The sequence below is a fragment of the Leptopilina heterotoma genome, unplaced genomic scaffold (assembly GCF_015476425.1).
Source record: "Leptopilina heterotoma isolate Lh14 unplaced genomic scaffold, ASM1547642v1 Lhet_183, whole genome shotgun sequence".
Taxonomy (NCBI): domain Eukaryota; kingdom Metazoa; phylum Arthropoda; class Insecta; order Hymenoptera; family Figitidae; genus Leptopilina; species Leptopilina heterotoma.
In genome coordinates, this window is record NW_025110901.1 from 841911 (window position 1) to 856671 (window position 14761).

Sequence of the window (14761 nt, forward strand, 5' to 3'; positions counted from 1 at the left end):
AAAATGAGATTTAGTAAATTATTCTACATCATATTTCTTTCTATATTACAATTTATTAAATTTATTTAAAAATTAAAAACAGTCTCTTTAAAAAATACTAATTAATACAGTTGTAGAAAAAATTGTTTACTTGAGTAAAAAAAAGAATTAACTCCTAAATAAAGCGAGTCGTCGAATTATTAAAAAAATAGTTACTAATTCACCACTATTTCGAGTACATTTTAAAAATTTCTACAAGGGAACCATTGGCGCCCGATATTGCGGCTATTAAACCAACAATGACGATTATAATATTTTTGATGAGAATCCAGTTACATGGACCGAAACCTTCGTCCCAGAATGTTACCATTTCAATGGCGACTGGTATCAAGAGGCCTAATATCGTGAAACAAACGGCACCAATTAAACCAACGAATGGGGAGATTGTTGGTACGGCAATTGCCAATAAAACAGACAATATCACAAGAATTGTTCTTAAAATATAATTAGCAAAGATCGGTCTCGATTTAAAATTATCCTTCATTGAATTCCAGGCAATATCCAAGCAGACGTAAAATTGTAATCCAAATGTGACAAGAACAGCTAGGCCGATAAATATTTTTGCGATTTGTGAGGCACTGAAAAATTAATTTTTTTGATTAATTTAATTTTATCAAAAAAAAAGGAAAAAAATAAAATTAATTTTTTTTACTCATTTGTAACTCTAAATAAATAATAAAAGTAGAAAAATAAAACAAAAAATAATAAAAGTAGAAAAATAAAACGAAAAATAATAAAAGTAGAAAAATAAAACGAAAAATAATAAAAGTAGAAAAATAAAAGAAAAAATAATAAAAAGAGAAAAATAAAATGTAATAAAATTGAAAAAAGAAATTAAAAAATGATAAAAATCAAAGAGTAAAAAATAAATTTTCTATTCGTTTGTAACTCTAAATAAATAAATTTGAAAAATAAAATAAAAAGTGACAAAAAATAGAAAAAGAAAGTAAAAAATAGTAAAAATTGAAAAATAAAATAGAAAAGTAAAATAAATAGTAGTAAAAATAGAAAAAGACAGGAAAAATTATTTTTTTACATAAATAATAAAATTCTTATCAAGATTTCACTTCACAGGAATTCAATTATTTTAAAGACAATTTTAATAAAATTCTTCTCAAAAATTCACTTATTTTTAAAAATTTTGCAAAAATTCACTTATTTGTAGAAATAAAAAATTTTTTTGCAGGGATTCAATTATTTAAAAAGTTTTAATAAAATTCTATTCAAGAATTCAATTATTTTCAGAAATATTTAAATTGTCCATTTACTGAATAATAATAATAATAATAATAATAATATAATTTCGTAAAAATAACGTAATTTTTTAAAATAATTTTAATTGAAAATTTTGAAAATAATTGAAATTTACAAAGAATTTTATTAAAAACTTTTGAGAACAATTGAATTATTTAGAAAAATTTTATTACAATTTTTTAAAATAATTGAACTTGTTAGAGAAATTCTATTAAAATTATCGTGAATATAATTGAACTTTTTCCTAAAAATCTTATTAAAATTGTATTGAAAATAATTGAATTTCTCAGAAGAATTTTTTATTTACAAAAATAATTGAATTATTGCCAAGAATTTTACAATTTATAAAAATAATTGAATTGTTTCGAAGAATTTTATACCAGAATTATTGAAAATAATTGAATTTTTATTTAAATTCTTAAAAATAATTGAATTGTTTTGAAGGATTTTATCTGAATTTTTGAAAATAGTTGAATTTTTTGAAGGAATTTTATTAAAAATTTTTGAAAATAATGATTTTTTTAAAAGAATTTAATTAAAATTGTTGAAAATTATTGAATTTTTATTAAAACTCTTCAAAATAATTGAATTTAAATAATAGTTTTAAAAACAATTTCATTCTTTCGAGAAATTTTATTAAAACTGTATTGAAAATAATTGAATTGCTCTAAAGAATTTTATTATTTATGAGAGTAATGAAATTCTTGCGACAAATTTTATTAAAATTTTATATTTTTAAGAATATTATTTGCTGGTAGAAAAATAAAGTAAAAAGGGAATAAAAATAGAAAAAGAAAGTAAAGAATGATAGAAATCGCGAAAATAGAATAAAAAGTAATATAAATAGGAAAAGAAAGTAAAAAATAATAAAAATTGTAGAAAAAAATAAAAATAGAAAATAAAGTAAAAATTAATTTTAAAGAAACCAAAAATAAACGTACATTTCTTGTTGAGGGAAATTGAGAGTAATAGAAGCACTCGTTTTGTCAACGTATGCACAATATCCCATAAATCCTACAATTGCATAAATAATAGTTGCTCCCAGCATTCCTTTATTAAGAATTCCAAAATTGCCCAAGAAATTCCTTGGATTTTTCATTTTGTTCTCCAAAGGCATTATCACACCTGCAAAAAAAAAAATAGAAAAGAATTAAATTTTCTATTAAAAAAAAAAAATATTTTTCATATTAACATATAGTTAAAAATATTTAATATCCATACCGATAGCTTCGATTGCAAATATAGTGATACTGACGAAATTTGGAAATTTACTTATTTCAGCTGTCATTGGAACTTCACTCAATGGATGAAAGTTCTTAATCAAATAGTAAAATGCAATTGCCAAACTGATTCCCATAAAACCATTCGCAACCATTGAAAATGGTGCAAGATATTTTAAATTCGGAATCCAACACATAAGAATCAATGGAATCAGTAAACATGCTATAAAAATTCGTAGGTTAATGTCTGTATTGAAGTAATGATCCAATACTTGTTTGAAATTTTCGGCAATAATCACTGAATAAACGCTCACTGCTCCGAAATATGTTATGAAGAGACAAATTCTAATTAGATATCTGAAATTTAAAATTTTATTAAATTTAATTATCAAATTAATAATAATAACAATTTTTCCCTCGTAAAATAAAAAAAAATAATAATAATTGTGATAACATAATGATAATTAGCTAAAGAAAAAACAAATAATAATTAATTTTTATTTTTTAATAATAACAATTCTATTATTTTTTATTTTCCTAAAAGTTTGAACAAACAATATTTTTTTGCTCCAATATTTTAAAAAGAAGAACATTGTAATTAAAAGAACATTGTAATTAAACTATTTATTTAAAAAATATTTTTTTAATTATTAAAAATTATTTTGTAAAAAGAATTCAAATTCAAAGAAATAATAAAAATATCGTCGTTCATTTGAACGTTCAAAACTTTCTTTTAGAGACATTTTTCATTATTATTATTATTTAAAAATAATCATTTTAAATAATGTTAATTTATAAAAAATATAAATAAAAAAAAATTGAATATTAATTAATATTAATAAAATAAATATAATAAAAATAGAAATTATTTTACCCGAAGGGTTTTGCGAATTTTTTTCCCCATTCTGGACCTGTGGAGAATGCAGCTTCCGCCACTTCCGCAAAGGTCATTTGTGATTGTCTGCATCGGTAGTAAAGAACATGTGCACATTTTACAAGAATATAAGAACAATGTGTACAAATGAAGGCAACAAGAAAAGTTGATATAAATCCCATAAGATAACCTGCATTTTTAAATGCGTCAGGCATTGATAAAATTCCAGATCCTAAGCATGCTTTTAATAAATGCATTAGAGTATCACAATCTCTGGAAATAATAAAATTAAATTATTATTTACAAATAATTGACAACAATTTACAAAAATTTACAAAGATTAACAAATATTTGGAAATTATTCCCATTTTTTTCAAAGTAATTCAATTTTAAATATCAAACAAATTTTCTACTAGAAAAAAATTTTTTTCCGAATATCTAAATTTATATTCTTTTTGAAAAAGTAAAAAAGTACAATTTTTTTTATTAAAATAAAAAAATGAAAAACAATTAGAATTGAAAAAAAAGAAAAAAATTCAAACAAATTTTCTACTAAAAGAATTTTTTCCGAATTTTTAAATTTATGTTCTTTTCGAAAAAAAAGTACAATTTTTTTTATTCAAATAAAAAATTTGAAAGAATATAGAAAAAAGTAGAAAAATATAGAAAAACTAATTAGAATAGAGAAAAAGCGAAAAAAGAAAAAAATTCTAACAAATTTTCGACTAAAAGAATTCTTTTTCCGAATTTTTAAATTAGTATTTTTGAAAAAATAAAAAAGTAACATTTTTTTAATTTGAATACAAAAATTAGAATAAAAAAATAGAAATATAAAAAAATTAGAATAGAAAAAAAAATTCAAACAAATTTTCAACTAAAAGAATATTTTTTCCGAATTTTTAAATTTATGTTCTTTTTAAAAAAGTAAAAAAGTACAATTTTCTTATTTAAATAAAAAAATTGAAAAAAATAAAAAAAATTAGAATAAAAAAATAGAAAAATATAGAAAGCAATTAGAATAGAAAAAAGCGAGAAAAGAACAAAATTTAAACATACTATTTTCTACTAAAATAATTTTTTTCCGAATTTTTAAATTTATATTCTTATTGAAAAAATAAGAAAGTTACAATTTTTTTTATTTAAATAAAAAAAATTGAAATATTATAATCTAGAAAAAAATAAAAATATAGAAAAAAAGAGAAAAAAGAAAAAAATTCTTACGTCGTTGAAGTTTTCTGGTCCCGATGAGCAAAAGGATCAAATTCTTCAGTTCGTCCCACTTCTTCATCTTGGTTATTTTTTCTATTAGGAAAAAAAAAACAAAATAGTTATTTATGATACAAGTGCGTAAAATCGTTGATTATACGAGTGTGACGTTTGCAGCTCGAGCCGAAGGCGAGTGCTGCAAGTCACACAAGTATAATCTGATTTACGCACGAGTGTCATACAAAATTTTTTGCAACACTAAAACAACTAAACTTGCAGCAATATTGCCAATATTACTGAAAGTTTAGGTGTAGTGGGGGAACTGTTAAATGAAGTTTTCTAGAAGCTAAAATAAAAATGTGATTGTAAATTGTTGTTTAAAAGCTTTAATTCATGGTTTCTCATCAAACAGTCACAAGAATGCGTAAAGTAATCATTTTACGCACTGAAAATCACTTTACACACTGGAATTCACTTTACACACTGCTAGCGGTGTGTAAAGTAACACTTTACACACCGCTATAAAATGAAGTACTTTACACACAGTTTTCTGTGTGTAAAATTCAATTTTACAGGTTAGTGTTGCAAAAAGGTTAATTTACAAAATTAAATTTTTTCTTCGAAAATTAAAATTCTTTTTAGACAAATAATATTTACCTTTGAGTTCCATTTCCTGATTTTTCGATTAGGGGGAAAGCGTTCTTATCCATTTTTGTTTATTTCTTTCTAATTGGCCTGTTTGAAAAAAAAAGTATTTAATGATAACAGAAAAGAAATTAATTACAGCATTATTATCGTTTTATGAAAAAATTACGTTCTATAAAAAAAAGGAAAAAATTAGAACAAATAATATAAAATGTGTGAAAAAAAAATATTTTTGGCAAAATTTGAAAAGCTGATGCAATCTTTAAATTCGATGACACCTGACAAACATATATACAGAGAAAATAATTATATTTATTTTTTCATTTGTAAATAATTACGTTCAATAACACAATTCGTGACTTTATGAGCAAATAATTCAAGATAATTAATTTCGATAGTACCTACAATATTCTCCACGTGTATTTATCGTTATGAAAATATTTCACAGTTTTTTTTTTTTAAATTAATAACTAAATAGTAAAAGAAAAATAGAAAATTAATAGAAAAATTAAACAGTAGATAAAATAGTAATTGAAAGAATATTTGGATTTTACATTGCCTCCAGTGAAACAAGAAATAATTTTTATCTCTTAATTTAAAAATCCAATTTAAAAGAAAATGAATTTGTTTTGAAAAAAACATTCATTTGAATATAAATTAATTATTTAAAAAACAAATAGTTTACCTGAGAATTTGACCAAATTAAAATCAACTCCTTTTTCGAAATGAAAAAGTGTCAATTTTCTGAAGATGCTTCTCTCTTGAAGAACGTTAAATATATAAATGATTTTCGAAGCAAATGAGTTTCCATAGGAATTTTCTTCTTCTCTTCTTTCTCCCCCTACTGGAAAATCCATTAACAAAACCTCACGTTCCGAAAAATCTATTAGTTTAAGTTTGTCCTGTTGATATTGTATATCTTAGACTATCAGTCATAAAATTACTATACTTAAAGTTGTATTTAATTTTTTTCTAATGGAAAACTATTTATAGATAGATGATCTATTTATAGAGACTTTCAAAAGAAAAGTTATTTTTAATTCTTTCTCTTTCTGGGAAAAAAGAAAAAAAAATTGTGTCCCATCTGTTAACAGTGACAACAAAAACTGTTGAATTAATTTCAATTTTCAAACATAATTTCAATGTTAATGGGTTTCGAATATTTTTAGAATTATTCACTGTTTGAATGACAATATATTTGAAATTTTTTTTCACTACGAAATTAATTTTTTCCCTTTTTGGTTTCTTTAAGAATTTTTTTTTATTTTTTAACTATTTTTCTAATCTTTGGCTATTTTTAAAAATTTTTTTTGTATTTTTCAATTGCCTTTTTTTTGAAAGTAAAAAAAGTGAAATATTAAGTTTGAAATTATTGAAGACTGAATAAATTTTCAAAAATTCGAATTATATTTTGTTCTTGTAGAAATTACAACTAAATTTATCCTAAATTTTTATAAGTAAAAAAAAGCTTATCTTCGATTTAATAAGTAGAGCATAAGAATTTTTTTCTACGCATATTAAATAAATTAATATTAAATATTTCCACTGGTTTCGATGAGTTAAATTGGGAGATACTTTTTTCGTGCGATAATAAAAAGTATACTTGCGGCTTTCGAGTTCGATTTTTTTTCTACTTTAGACACGAATCCTCTTTGGATTGGCATTAAATCGGAAAAATAATTCCGTTTTGACTTCATTTCAAGTTATAAAGTTTATAAAAGTATATAGTTCTCGTCAATGATTATAAAAGTTATTTTCTTCAGTCGTGGTTTTCATCTCAAGTTCCTTTTTTTCTTCCTCTTCTTCTTGATGTTCAACAATCTCTTTTTGTACATAATAAGTAGCAATTTTTATTCCTCATTCTCAACGTATTATTTAAATAAGTAAATCTATAGAATCATTTGTAATTTTCTTGCGGGTGAAATTGTACATTATTTTCTTTTTTCAAGATTTATTTTCACACAGAAAACTGGGCAATTATGTCTGATATGGCATTTTTTGAGCCAACAACAACAGCTATGAGTCCAATAATGCCAATAATTATATTCTTTATCATCATCCAATTTCCTGGACCAAAACCAATATCCCAGTAGGTCACCGTTTCAATTATGATTGGAATTAAAAGTCCAAGGATCGAGAAACAAAATGCGCCTATTAGACTGATGAATGGTCCGATTGTCGGCACTGCAATTGCCAAAAGAACTGGAAAAGTAATTTTTTAATTTAGAAAAATATCGAGAGAGATAAAAATTAAATTTCGGTCAAATTTAGACAATATTAATTATTAACATTTTGATATTAATTAATAAGTGTTTATTTTTTAAATTATTATTGGTTTATTAATGAAATAATAGTTTTTGTGTGTGGAATAAAATAATTTACCCGCGCTGGTCACTATGGCAGTCCTAACAAAATAATTTGCGGCAATTTTCTTTTTTTCAAAACGTTCTTTCAGTCCATTCCAAACAATATCCAGGCAGACGAAAAATTGCAGACCAAAAGTGAGAAATACGGCGATGGCAATAAATAATTTTACAAGTTGGGCGGGACTAGAAAAAGAAAAGAATAGAATTTATTATTGTTAATAAAAATTATTTACATTGCTTTAAATTAGGGTGAAATTTATTTATTTTCTATAAATTATTTTATTACTCACAGTTCTTCTCCAAGATTCAAAGTGATGGTATCTTTTGTCTTTTCGAGAAATGCACAATAACCCATAAATCCCAAAAGGGCATAAATTACAGTAACTACAAACATTCCTTTATTGAGAACACCGAAAATTCCCACAAAATTTTGCGGCGTTTTCATATTATTTTCTAGAGGCATCATCACACCTGAAAATTTAATTAAAATGCAAATATATAAATAGAAAATAAAAATAAAATTCAAATAAAAATATTTAAATACAAAATGTAATATACAAATAAAAATAAAATACAAATATTAAAATATAAAATAAAAATACAAATATTAAAATATAAAATAAAAATACAAATATTAAAATATAAAATACAAATAAAAATATTTAAAAAAATACAAAAATAAAGTAAAATACAAAAAATAAATACAATTAAAAATAAAATACAAATATTTAACTACGAAATTCAAATACAAATACGAATTAAAAATGTAAATAATAGAAAACAGAAATAAAAATATTTAAATACAAAATATAAGTACAAATAAAAATAAAATACAAATATAAACAGAAAATACAAATAAAAACATTTTAGTTAAAATACAATATACGAATAAAAACAAAATACAAAAGAAAAATGATAATTCTAAATATTAAAAACTATAAACGATAAAATTCAGTATCATCAACTTTTCTTTTCTTTTGTGGTTATTTCATCAACGGAATTTGAACTTTTTCGGCATTTTTCTATTCCATAATACAATACGAGATAACATTCTCAGTCGACAAGAAATATAATCCTTTTTCTTTTGTTTTACGACTATTAAGCGTAGACAATCAGAAATTAAGTAATTAGTAAATAATGACGATAATGACACATTATGAGACTTTTAAAACGCTCATAACCTCATAAATCAACAACACTTCTGATTGGCCGACTTAACGATCGAGAATATAGATATCGATATATATCGAAATTAGAATTTTGAAAAACAGAATTGAGAGAAATTAAAATTATAAAAAAATTACTCACCTATTGCTTCCATGGCGAAAATAGTGATACTAATAAAATTCGGGAATAATTCGTAGTTTTGAACTAATGGTACTTCCTTTAAGGGATGAAGATGTTTAATCATGTAATAAAACGTAATTGCCAAACTGACACCCATGAAACCGTTGGCAACCATGGAGAATGGTGCGAGATATTTTAAATTCGGAATCCAGCATAAAACAATTAGCGGAAGTAATAAGCACGCTATTAAAAGTCGTATATTTATTTGTATATTAGCATAATGTTCTAAAACTTGTTGGAAATTTTTTGCAATTATTACTGTGTAGACGCTCACTGCTCCGAAGTAAGTTACGAATAGACAGATCTGAATGAAGTACCTGCAAAAACAACAATTAACGGTTTGGCTCAGTTGCAATTTGCAAACGATACAAAACGAAATCAAGCGTTTGAATAAGTAAACCAAGTAAACAATAAAGTGAATCAGTATAACTAAAAGTGATACAATGAAAAATAATGGTTAAAAAAAGGAGTGAACTGTTTTTCTTGTAAATAGAAACAAAATTTTCGAAAAAATCCTCGAGATTTAAAGATTAGTTTCAAAACCTAACCTCAAAATTTTTGTTCATAAATGCAAAATGGTTCAACCGTTCAACTTTTCTATAGGTAAACTAGTAAAATTGAGTTGAATAGACACATGTCTAATGATTAAGTAAGTAAAATAATGATTAAGCAAAATATTTAACTTAAACATGAAAAATAGTGTTAATTTCTTCTCTGACCTGAAGAAAGTTGAATATTTTCTTCCCCATTTAGGTCCAGTGGCGAATGCCACTTCGGCAACGTCTGCAAAACTCATTTGTGTTCTTCTTGTACGATAATATAATGTGTGGGCGCATTTTACTAAAATATAGGAGCAATGAGTACAAACGAATCCTACAAGAAATGTTGCCACGAGGCCAATAAGAAGTCCAGAATAAGTAAATGCAAATGGCATCGAAAGAATTCCAGTTCCAAGGCATGCTTTCAACAAGTGAGTAAATGTTTCACCATCTCTACAATTAATTATTACTGTTATTAAAAATAGAAATTTTTATCTATTTATCAAAAGTAAAATTATCTACTTAGTTCTATGTAATTAATTCTGAAAAATATCTTACGTTGTTGGATTTTTTATATCACGTTCGGTGAAGGGATTAAAAGTTTTTTCGTTTTGCTTTTGAGATTTTGCCTCCCCATCTCTTGAGGCAATTTGAACTTGTCTATAATTATGAATAATCAAAAAGTATTATTATTTTCTTTAGAATATAATTATTATTTATAATAATAATTTATTATTGATTAATGAAATTTTTAACGTTAAAAATTAATAATTTATTATTATTATTATTATTATTATAATTATTATTTGTTAAAATCAATTTATTTGATTTAGAAATAATTACGCAAACCATTTAATTATGAAATTGCTCTACGGGAAGAAAACATTATTATAATACTCAAAAGATTATAAATAATCTTTGGCGATTAGTTTTCGAAATTAGAATTAAGATGTAATCATTTAAAGTGTAATTGATATCGTTGATAAAATTACATCCCTTTTAACTTCCGAGAGGAATTTAATCAATCGATATATTATCTTTATCGTTATTATACACAGGGACTCTTCATCATATGTTTGTTTTAAAACTTGTCATTAATCTTATCTCTCATCTCAAAGAAAACTCTCAAAAAGTTAATGGCCTCAATTGAAAAAGAAAAAATTAATTTTTCCTCAATAATTATGAAAATAAATTTTTGTTTTTTCATTGAAAAATATAAATGAATTTATGGAAAACTAGTCTATCTCGGCAATGACCGTTATACTGCGCATTCTAATTTTATACGCATATAGGGTTGGCTTTCCTTTTCGAAATCTTTTTTTATTAATACCGTTATGTAAAAAAATTCAACTTTTGCACTAAATAGAAATCTTTTATGAAATTCTCACACGTTATGCAGATTATTTATTTATATATTTTGTTTTTGTTTAATTGTATTTAATTATATTCAATTCTATTCAATTCTATTCAATTCTTTTCAATTCTATTTAAAAATATTTAATCAACGATTAAATCTCTCGTGTTTAATCGTTAAAAAATAGTTTAGATCTTTATCTCCCAGTTAATATTGTCAATACTTTTCGGTTCATTTGTTTGTTAATAATAAATATTTATATTTAAAGGCAAACACTTATTACAAAATTGATTTTGAAAAAAAATTTCGGTTTTAATTGGAATTTAAACAGAAAATAATTAATTATGTTTAATAACTTATTCCAATCCCAGAGAGAATTTCTTAATGTCAATAATTGTGAACACATTTTTTTGTCACTTAAAAATTATAATAAGTAAATTTAAATAAATTGAATTAAAATTATTAATTCCATTGAATAAAAATAAAAATTATAATTTAACTAAATTAATTTAACTAAAATGAATTTAATTGAATTAATTTAATTAAATTACAATAGATACATTCAGTAAATTAAATTCTTTGAAAAAATTAGGTACTATAATTTTTTTAATTTATTTGAATAGTAATTTTAATTGAACGATACTCACTGACTTGGCATCCTTCACAAAAGAAATCTTCCGTAAATTGTCAATACACTTTTTACAGCAATAAAAATGGGAAAGAATTGTAAATAATTCAAACGGGGAAAATTTAACTTTTTCTATTATTTTTTGCAATTAAATAGATACTTGAGTTAAAAAAATAGAGTTTTGCACAAAATTTGTTTTTTAATGTAACGAAATTATTTTAATTTCATTTCTTTTTTATTTTTTTTGTTTTACTTTTTTAATTTTAATTTTTTACTCTCTTGCTTTTAATCTTTTACTTTTTTGCTTTTATTTTTCTACTTTTTTGCTTTTAATTTTCTACTTTTTGCTTTTTATTCTTTACTTTTTATTCCTTACTTATTTAATTTTTATTTTATATTTTTTTCAATTTTTACTTTTTTTAATTGAATATATTTAAAATTATGAAATAAAAATTGTGCTTGTATCTTTTTTAAACTGACTTCTTCTTCTTTGAATTCACAATACTATATTAATAGTGAGACGTGCTGCACTATTAAACTCATCTCCCTCTTCTTTTATTTCCCCCTCTTTCATTTTTTGCCTAAAACTTTATTCATTCAGTGAAATTTATTCCTAATTAACTCTACCCTCACGTAACGTTCATTAATAATTATAATATACTGTTAATTATTTTCATACATTCTATATTTATAATTGTTTATGGAAAACAACTTCTGATTTCACGTGTATGCATAAGGAAATTATTATTTTAAATTTTTATACTAATTAAATTAATTAATTTAAATTAATTTCATTTCATTTCATTCAATTTGAAAAATTTCGTGAATTGAAAAATTCAACACAATTGAACAAATAATTTTAACACTCCAATAAAATATTTAATTTTTATCTCTTCCTAATATTAAAGAGAACAAAAAAAATTATTCAACTGTTAAACTTGTTACAAAAAAAAAACTGCGCCTTTTTAAAAAATCTTTTTTAATATATCAATAAATTTTTTATGAACAAAGATTCTAATCTATATTTTTACAACTGAGTTAAAAGGATCAAAGTAATGAATAAGCTGATTAAACATAAAATTATTATCTTCGAATAACTTTAACGATTTTTGTTTCATCACGTGAATTAAGAAAATACCATTTTTAGAGAAATCTATTTTCTTAAACTAAATTTATACGTTTTACAATCAATATAAAATGTATTTTGGAGATTTTTTTTTCATAATTTAAAAATAATTTACAAAAATTGTTTCCAATATAAATTTTTATTTTTGCCAACAAGGAAAATAATTTCATTCAAATAAAAATTCTTTCAATAAAAATAAACTAATAAGGAAAATGATTTCTTTCGAATAATGCAATATAATAAATTCTTTTACGGTTGGAATATTTTTTTCCAATTAATATTAAAAATTTGTGAGAAATAACATTTTGGAAAATTAATATTTAAATTTGTTTTTCGTACTTACAACCATTGGAATAATTTATTTGGAGATTTTTCAATTTTTATCTTTTCCCGTTGCCTCTCACTTTTTTCGGTTATTTCTCTCGCACTTTTCGTTAGAACAGAAATGTTATTTTCTATCTGGTTCATTGTGAAATTTTTTTCTTACCTAAAAAAAGTGGAAAATATTTCTAATCTGAAGTTCTTTTAAAGCAATTTCCATGTTATCGATATTTAAAGATTAGAAAAATTTATGAAAATTCATATTTCTTCATTAAAATTCATAAAGTGCACAGCGAGTTTTTTTTTAAATAAAAAGACAGAAAGTGGATCAAAAATTTAGTAATAATATTATATTCCGTGTAAAAAAATATAATAAAAAAACATTTAATAGAAAAAAATAATAATAAAATGTAATAGAAAAAGAGAAAGTATCAAAAAAACACAAAAAAAAAAAATTAATAAATTTTTTTTTCTTAACAGAAAAAATAGTAAAATATAATAGAAGAAAAGTTGAAAAATTAAAAAATAATAAAGAATATAATTAAAAAATAGTACAAAAATATAATGAACACTAAAAAGATAAAATTTCCCAAATTTTCCTCAAAAATTGAAAATTTTTGCCAATAAGATAAATGCATAAAATTACCTTTATAATTACTAAATAATACTTCTAACGCACTCAGTTATTACCAAAATATTTAATTCTATAATTAGTAAACTTAAAAAAAAGTTGTAAATTTAATTATGAATAAGGAGTTAAAATGTTAAAAGTAACGGAAGTTTGCAATTGATCCGACTGCTAATCGGATCAATACTGATTTGTGTCAATAGAAGATACTTTTAAAATATACACGTCTGAGTGGAATTTCTTCAATCACTTTCAGATATAATTTTAGATCAAGATTGAAATGTCCGATTAAAGAAAAAAAGAAATTTTTCAAGTACATATGCAATACTCTCTTTTTTGCGTATTAAAAATATTCTCACATTTCAATTTTCTCTCTGCAATGAAAAAAAAAACTCTTTCCCATATTTCAATAAACATGTGATTAATTTTTATTTTTTTTTCTTTCCAAATTACTTGAAACTTAATATAAAATTAATATTTTAGACTATTATTATAAATTTAACTTATTATACAAAAAACTTAAACTTAATCCTTAAAATTAATGCTTAAAAATTAAAGCTTAAAATTAAAACATAAAACGAAGGCTAAAACATTGAACTTTATATCAAACACACATACTTAAAATCTAAATTGATTTCAACTAAAAGCTTAAATTTAAATCAATCTTAATTCGAAAGGTCAAACTTAAATTAATCTTAATTTGTATTTATAAACTATAGTAAAAATTACAAATTCTCTCATGACAATAAAAAAAAAATTAATTGCGAGAATAAAACAGTTGACTTTTTTTATACATTAAATGTACGTTTATTCGATCGGAAATTAAATTTCTTCGGTATTTATTAAAATTTTACAAAGTAAAATAATAATCGTTAAACTAAATTTTCATTAGTCTTTGAATTTTCAGTATAGAAAAAGAATCGCTCTAACAATAGATAAAAAATTGATCCACAAAAATATAGTAAACAATTATTTGTAAATATTTCTGTCTGTCAGCATTAAATTTCTCGTCAAAAATCCAATATTAAAATATTTGAATTCTGCATTAGAAAATACAGATAAAAAGTCACACTTACAAACTCTTAGTTGTAAAAATTTATAAGAAATTTACCAACAGTTCAATTAAATTAACAAACAGTTGAATTTCAATAAAATCAATAAAATTTACAATTTGTATAATTTATAAAATTTTACCATTTTTCAAAATGGTTTAC

General features: G+C 22.5%; 2 protein-coding genes across 3 annotated transcripts; both read right to left on the bottom strand.

Moving 5' to 3' along the window:
• Positions 1–37: 37 nt before the first annotated feature.
• Positions 38–6080, bottom strand: LOC122500355 (proton-coupled amino acid transporter-like protein pathetic). The gene is made up of 7 exons (XM_043609254.1): positions 5924–6080; positions 5251–5328; positions 4609–4689; positions 3388–3660; positions 2515–2870; positions 2235–2418; positions 38–617 (listed from the first exon to the last, which is right to left on the bottom strand). The coding sequence occupies exons 2-7, from the start codon at positions 5301–5303 to the stop codon at positions 206–208; spliced, it is 1359 nt and encodes a 452-aa protein (XP_043465189.1). The 5' UTR covers positions 5304–5328; positions 5924–6080; the 3' UTR covers positions 38–205.
• A 542-nt stretch (positions 6081–6622) lies between these two features.
• On the bottom strand, positions 6623–13741 carry LOC122500298 (proton-coupled amino acid transporter-like protein pathetic). 2 transcript variants are annotated; one of them, XM_043609163.1, is made up of 8 exons: positions 13566–13741; positions 12942–13085; positions 10049–10150; positions 9671–9943; positions 8913–9268; positions 7895–8075; positions 7621–7787; positions 6623–7440 (listed from the first exon to the last, which is right to left on the bottom strand). In XM_043609163.1, exons 2-8 carry the CDS (start codon positions 13064–13066, stop codon positions 7196–7198), a joined length of 1449 nt encoding a protein of 482 aa, XP_043465098.1. In that variant the 5' UTR covers positions 13067–13085; positions 13566–13741; the 3' UTR covers positions 6623–7195. The 2 variants fall into 2 exon arrangements, with proteins under 2 accessions (XP_043465098.1, XP_043465099.1); XM_043609164.1 differs by lacking the exons at positions 12942–13085; positions 13566–13741 and adding an exon at positions 11492–11685.
• Positions 13742–14761: the final 1020 nt, after the last annotated feature.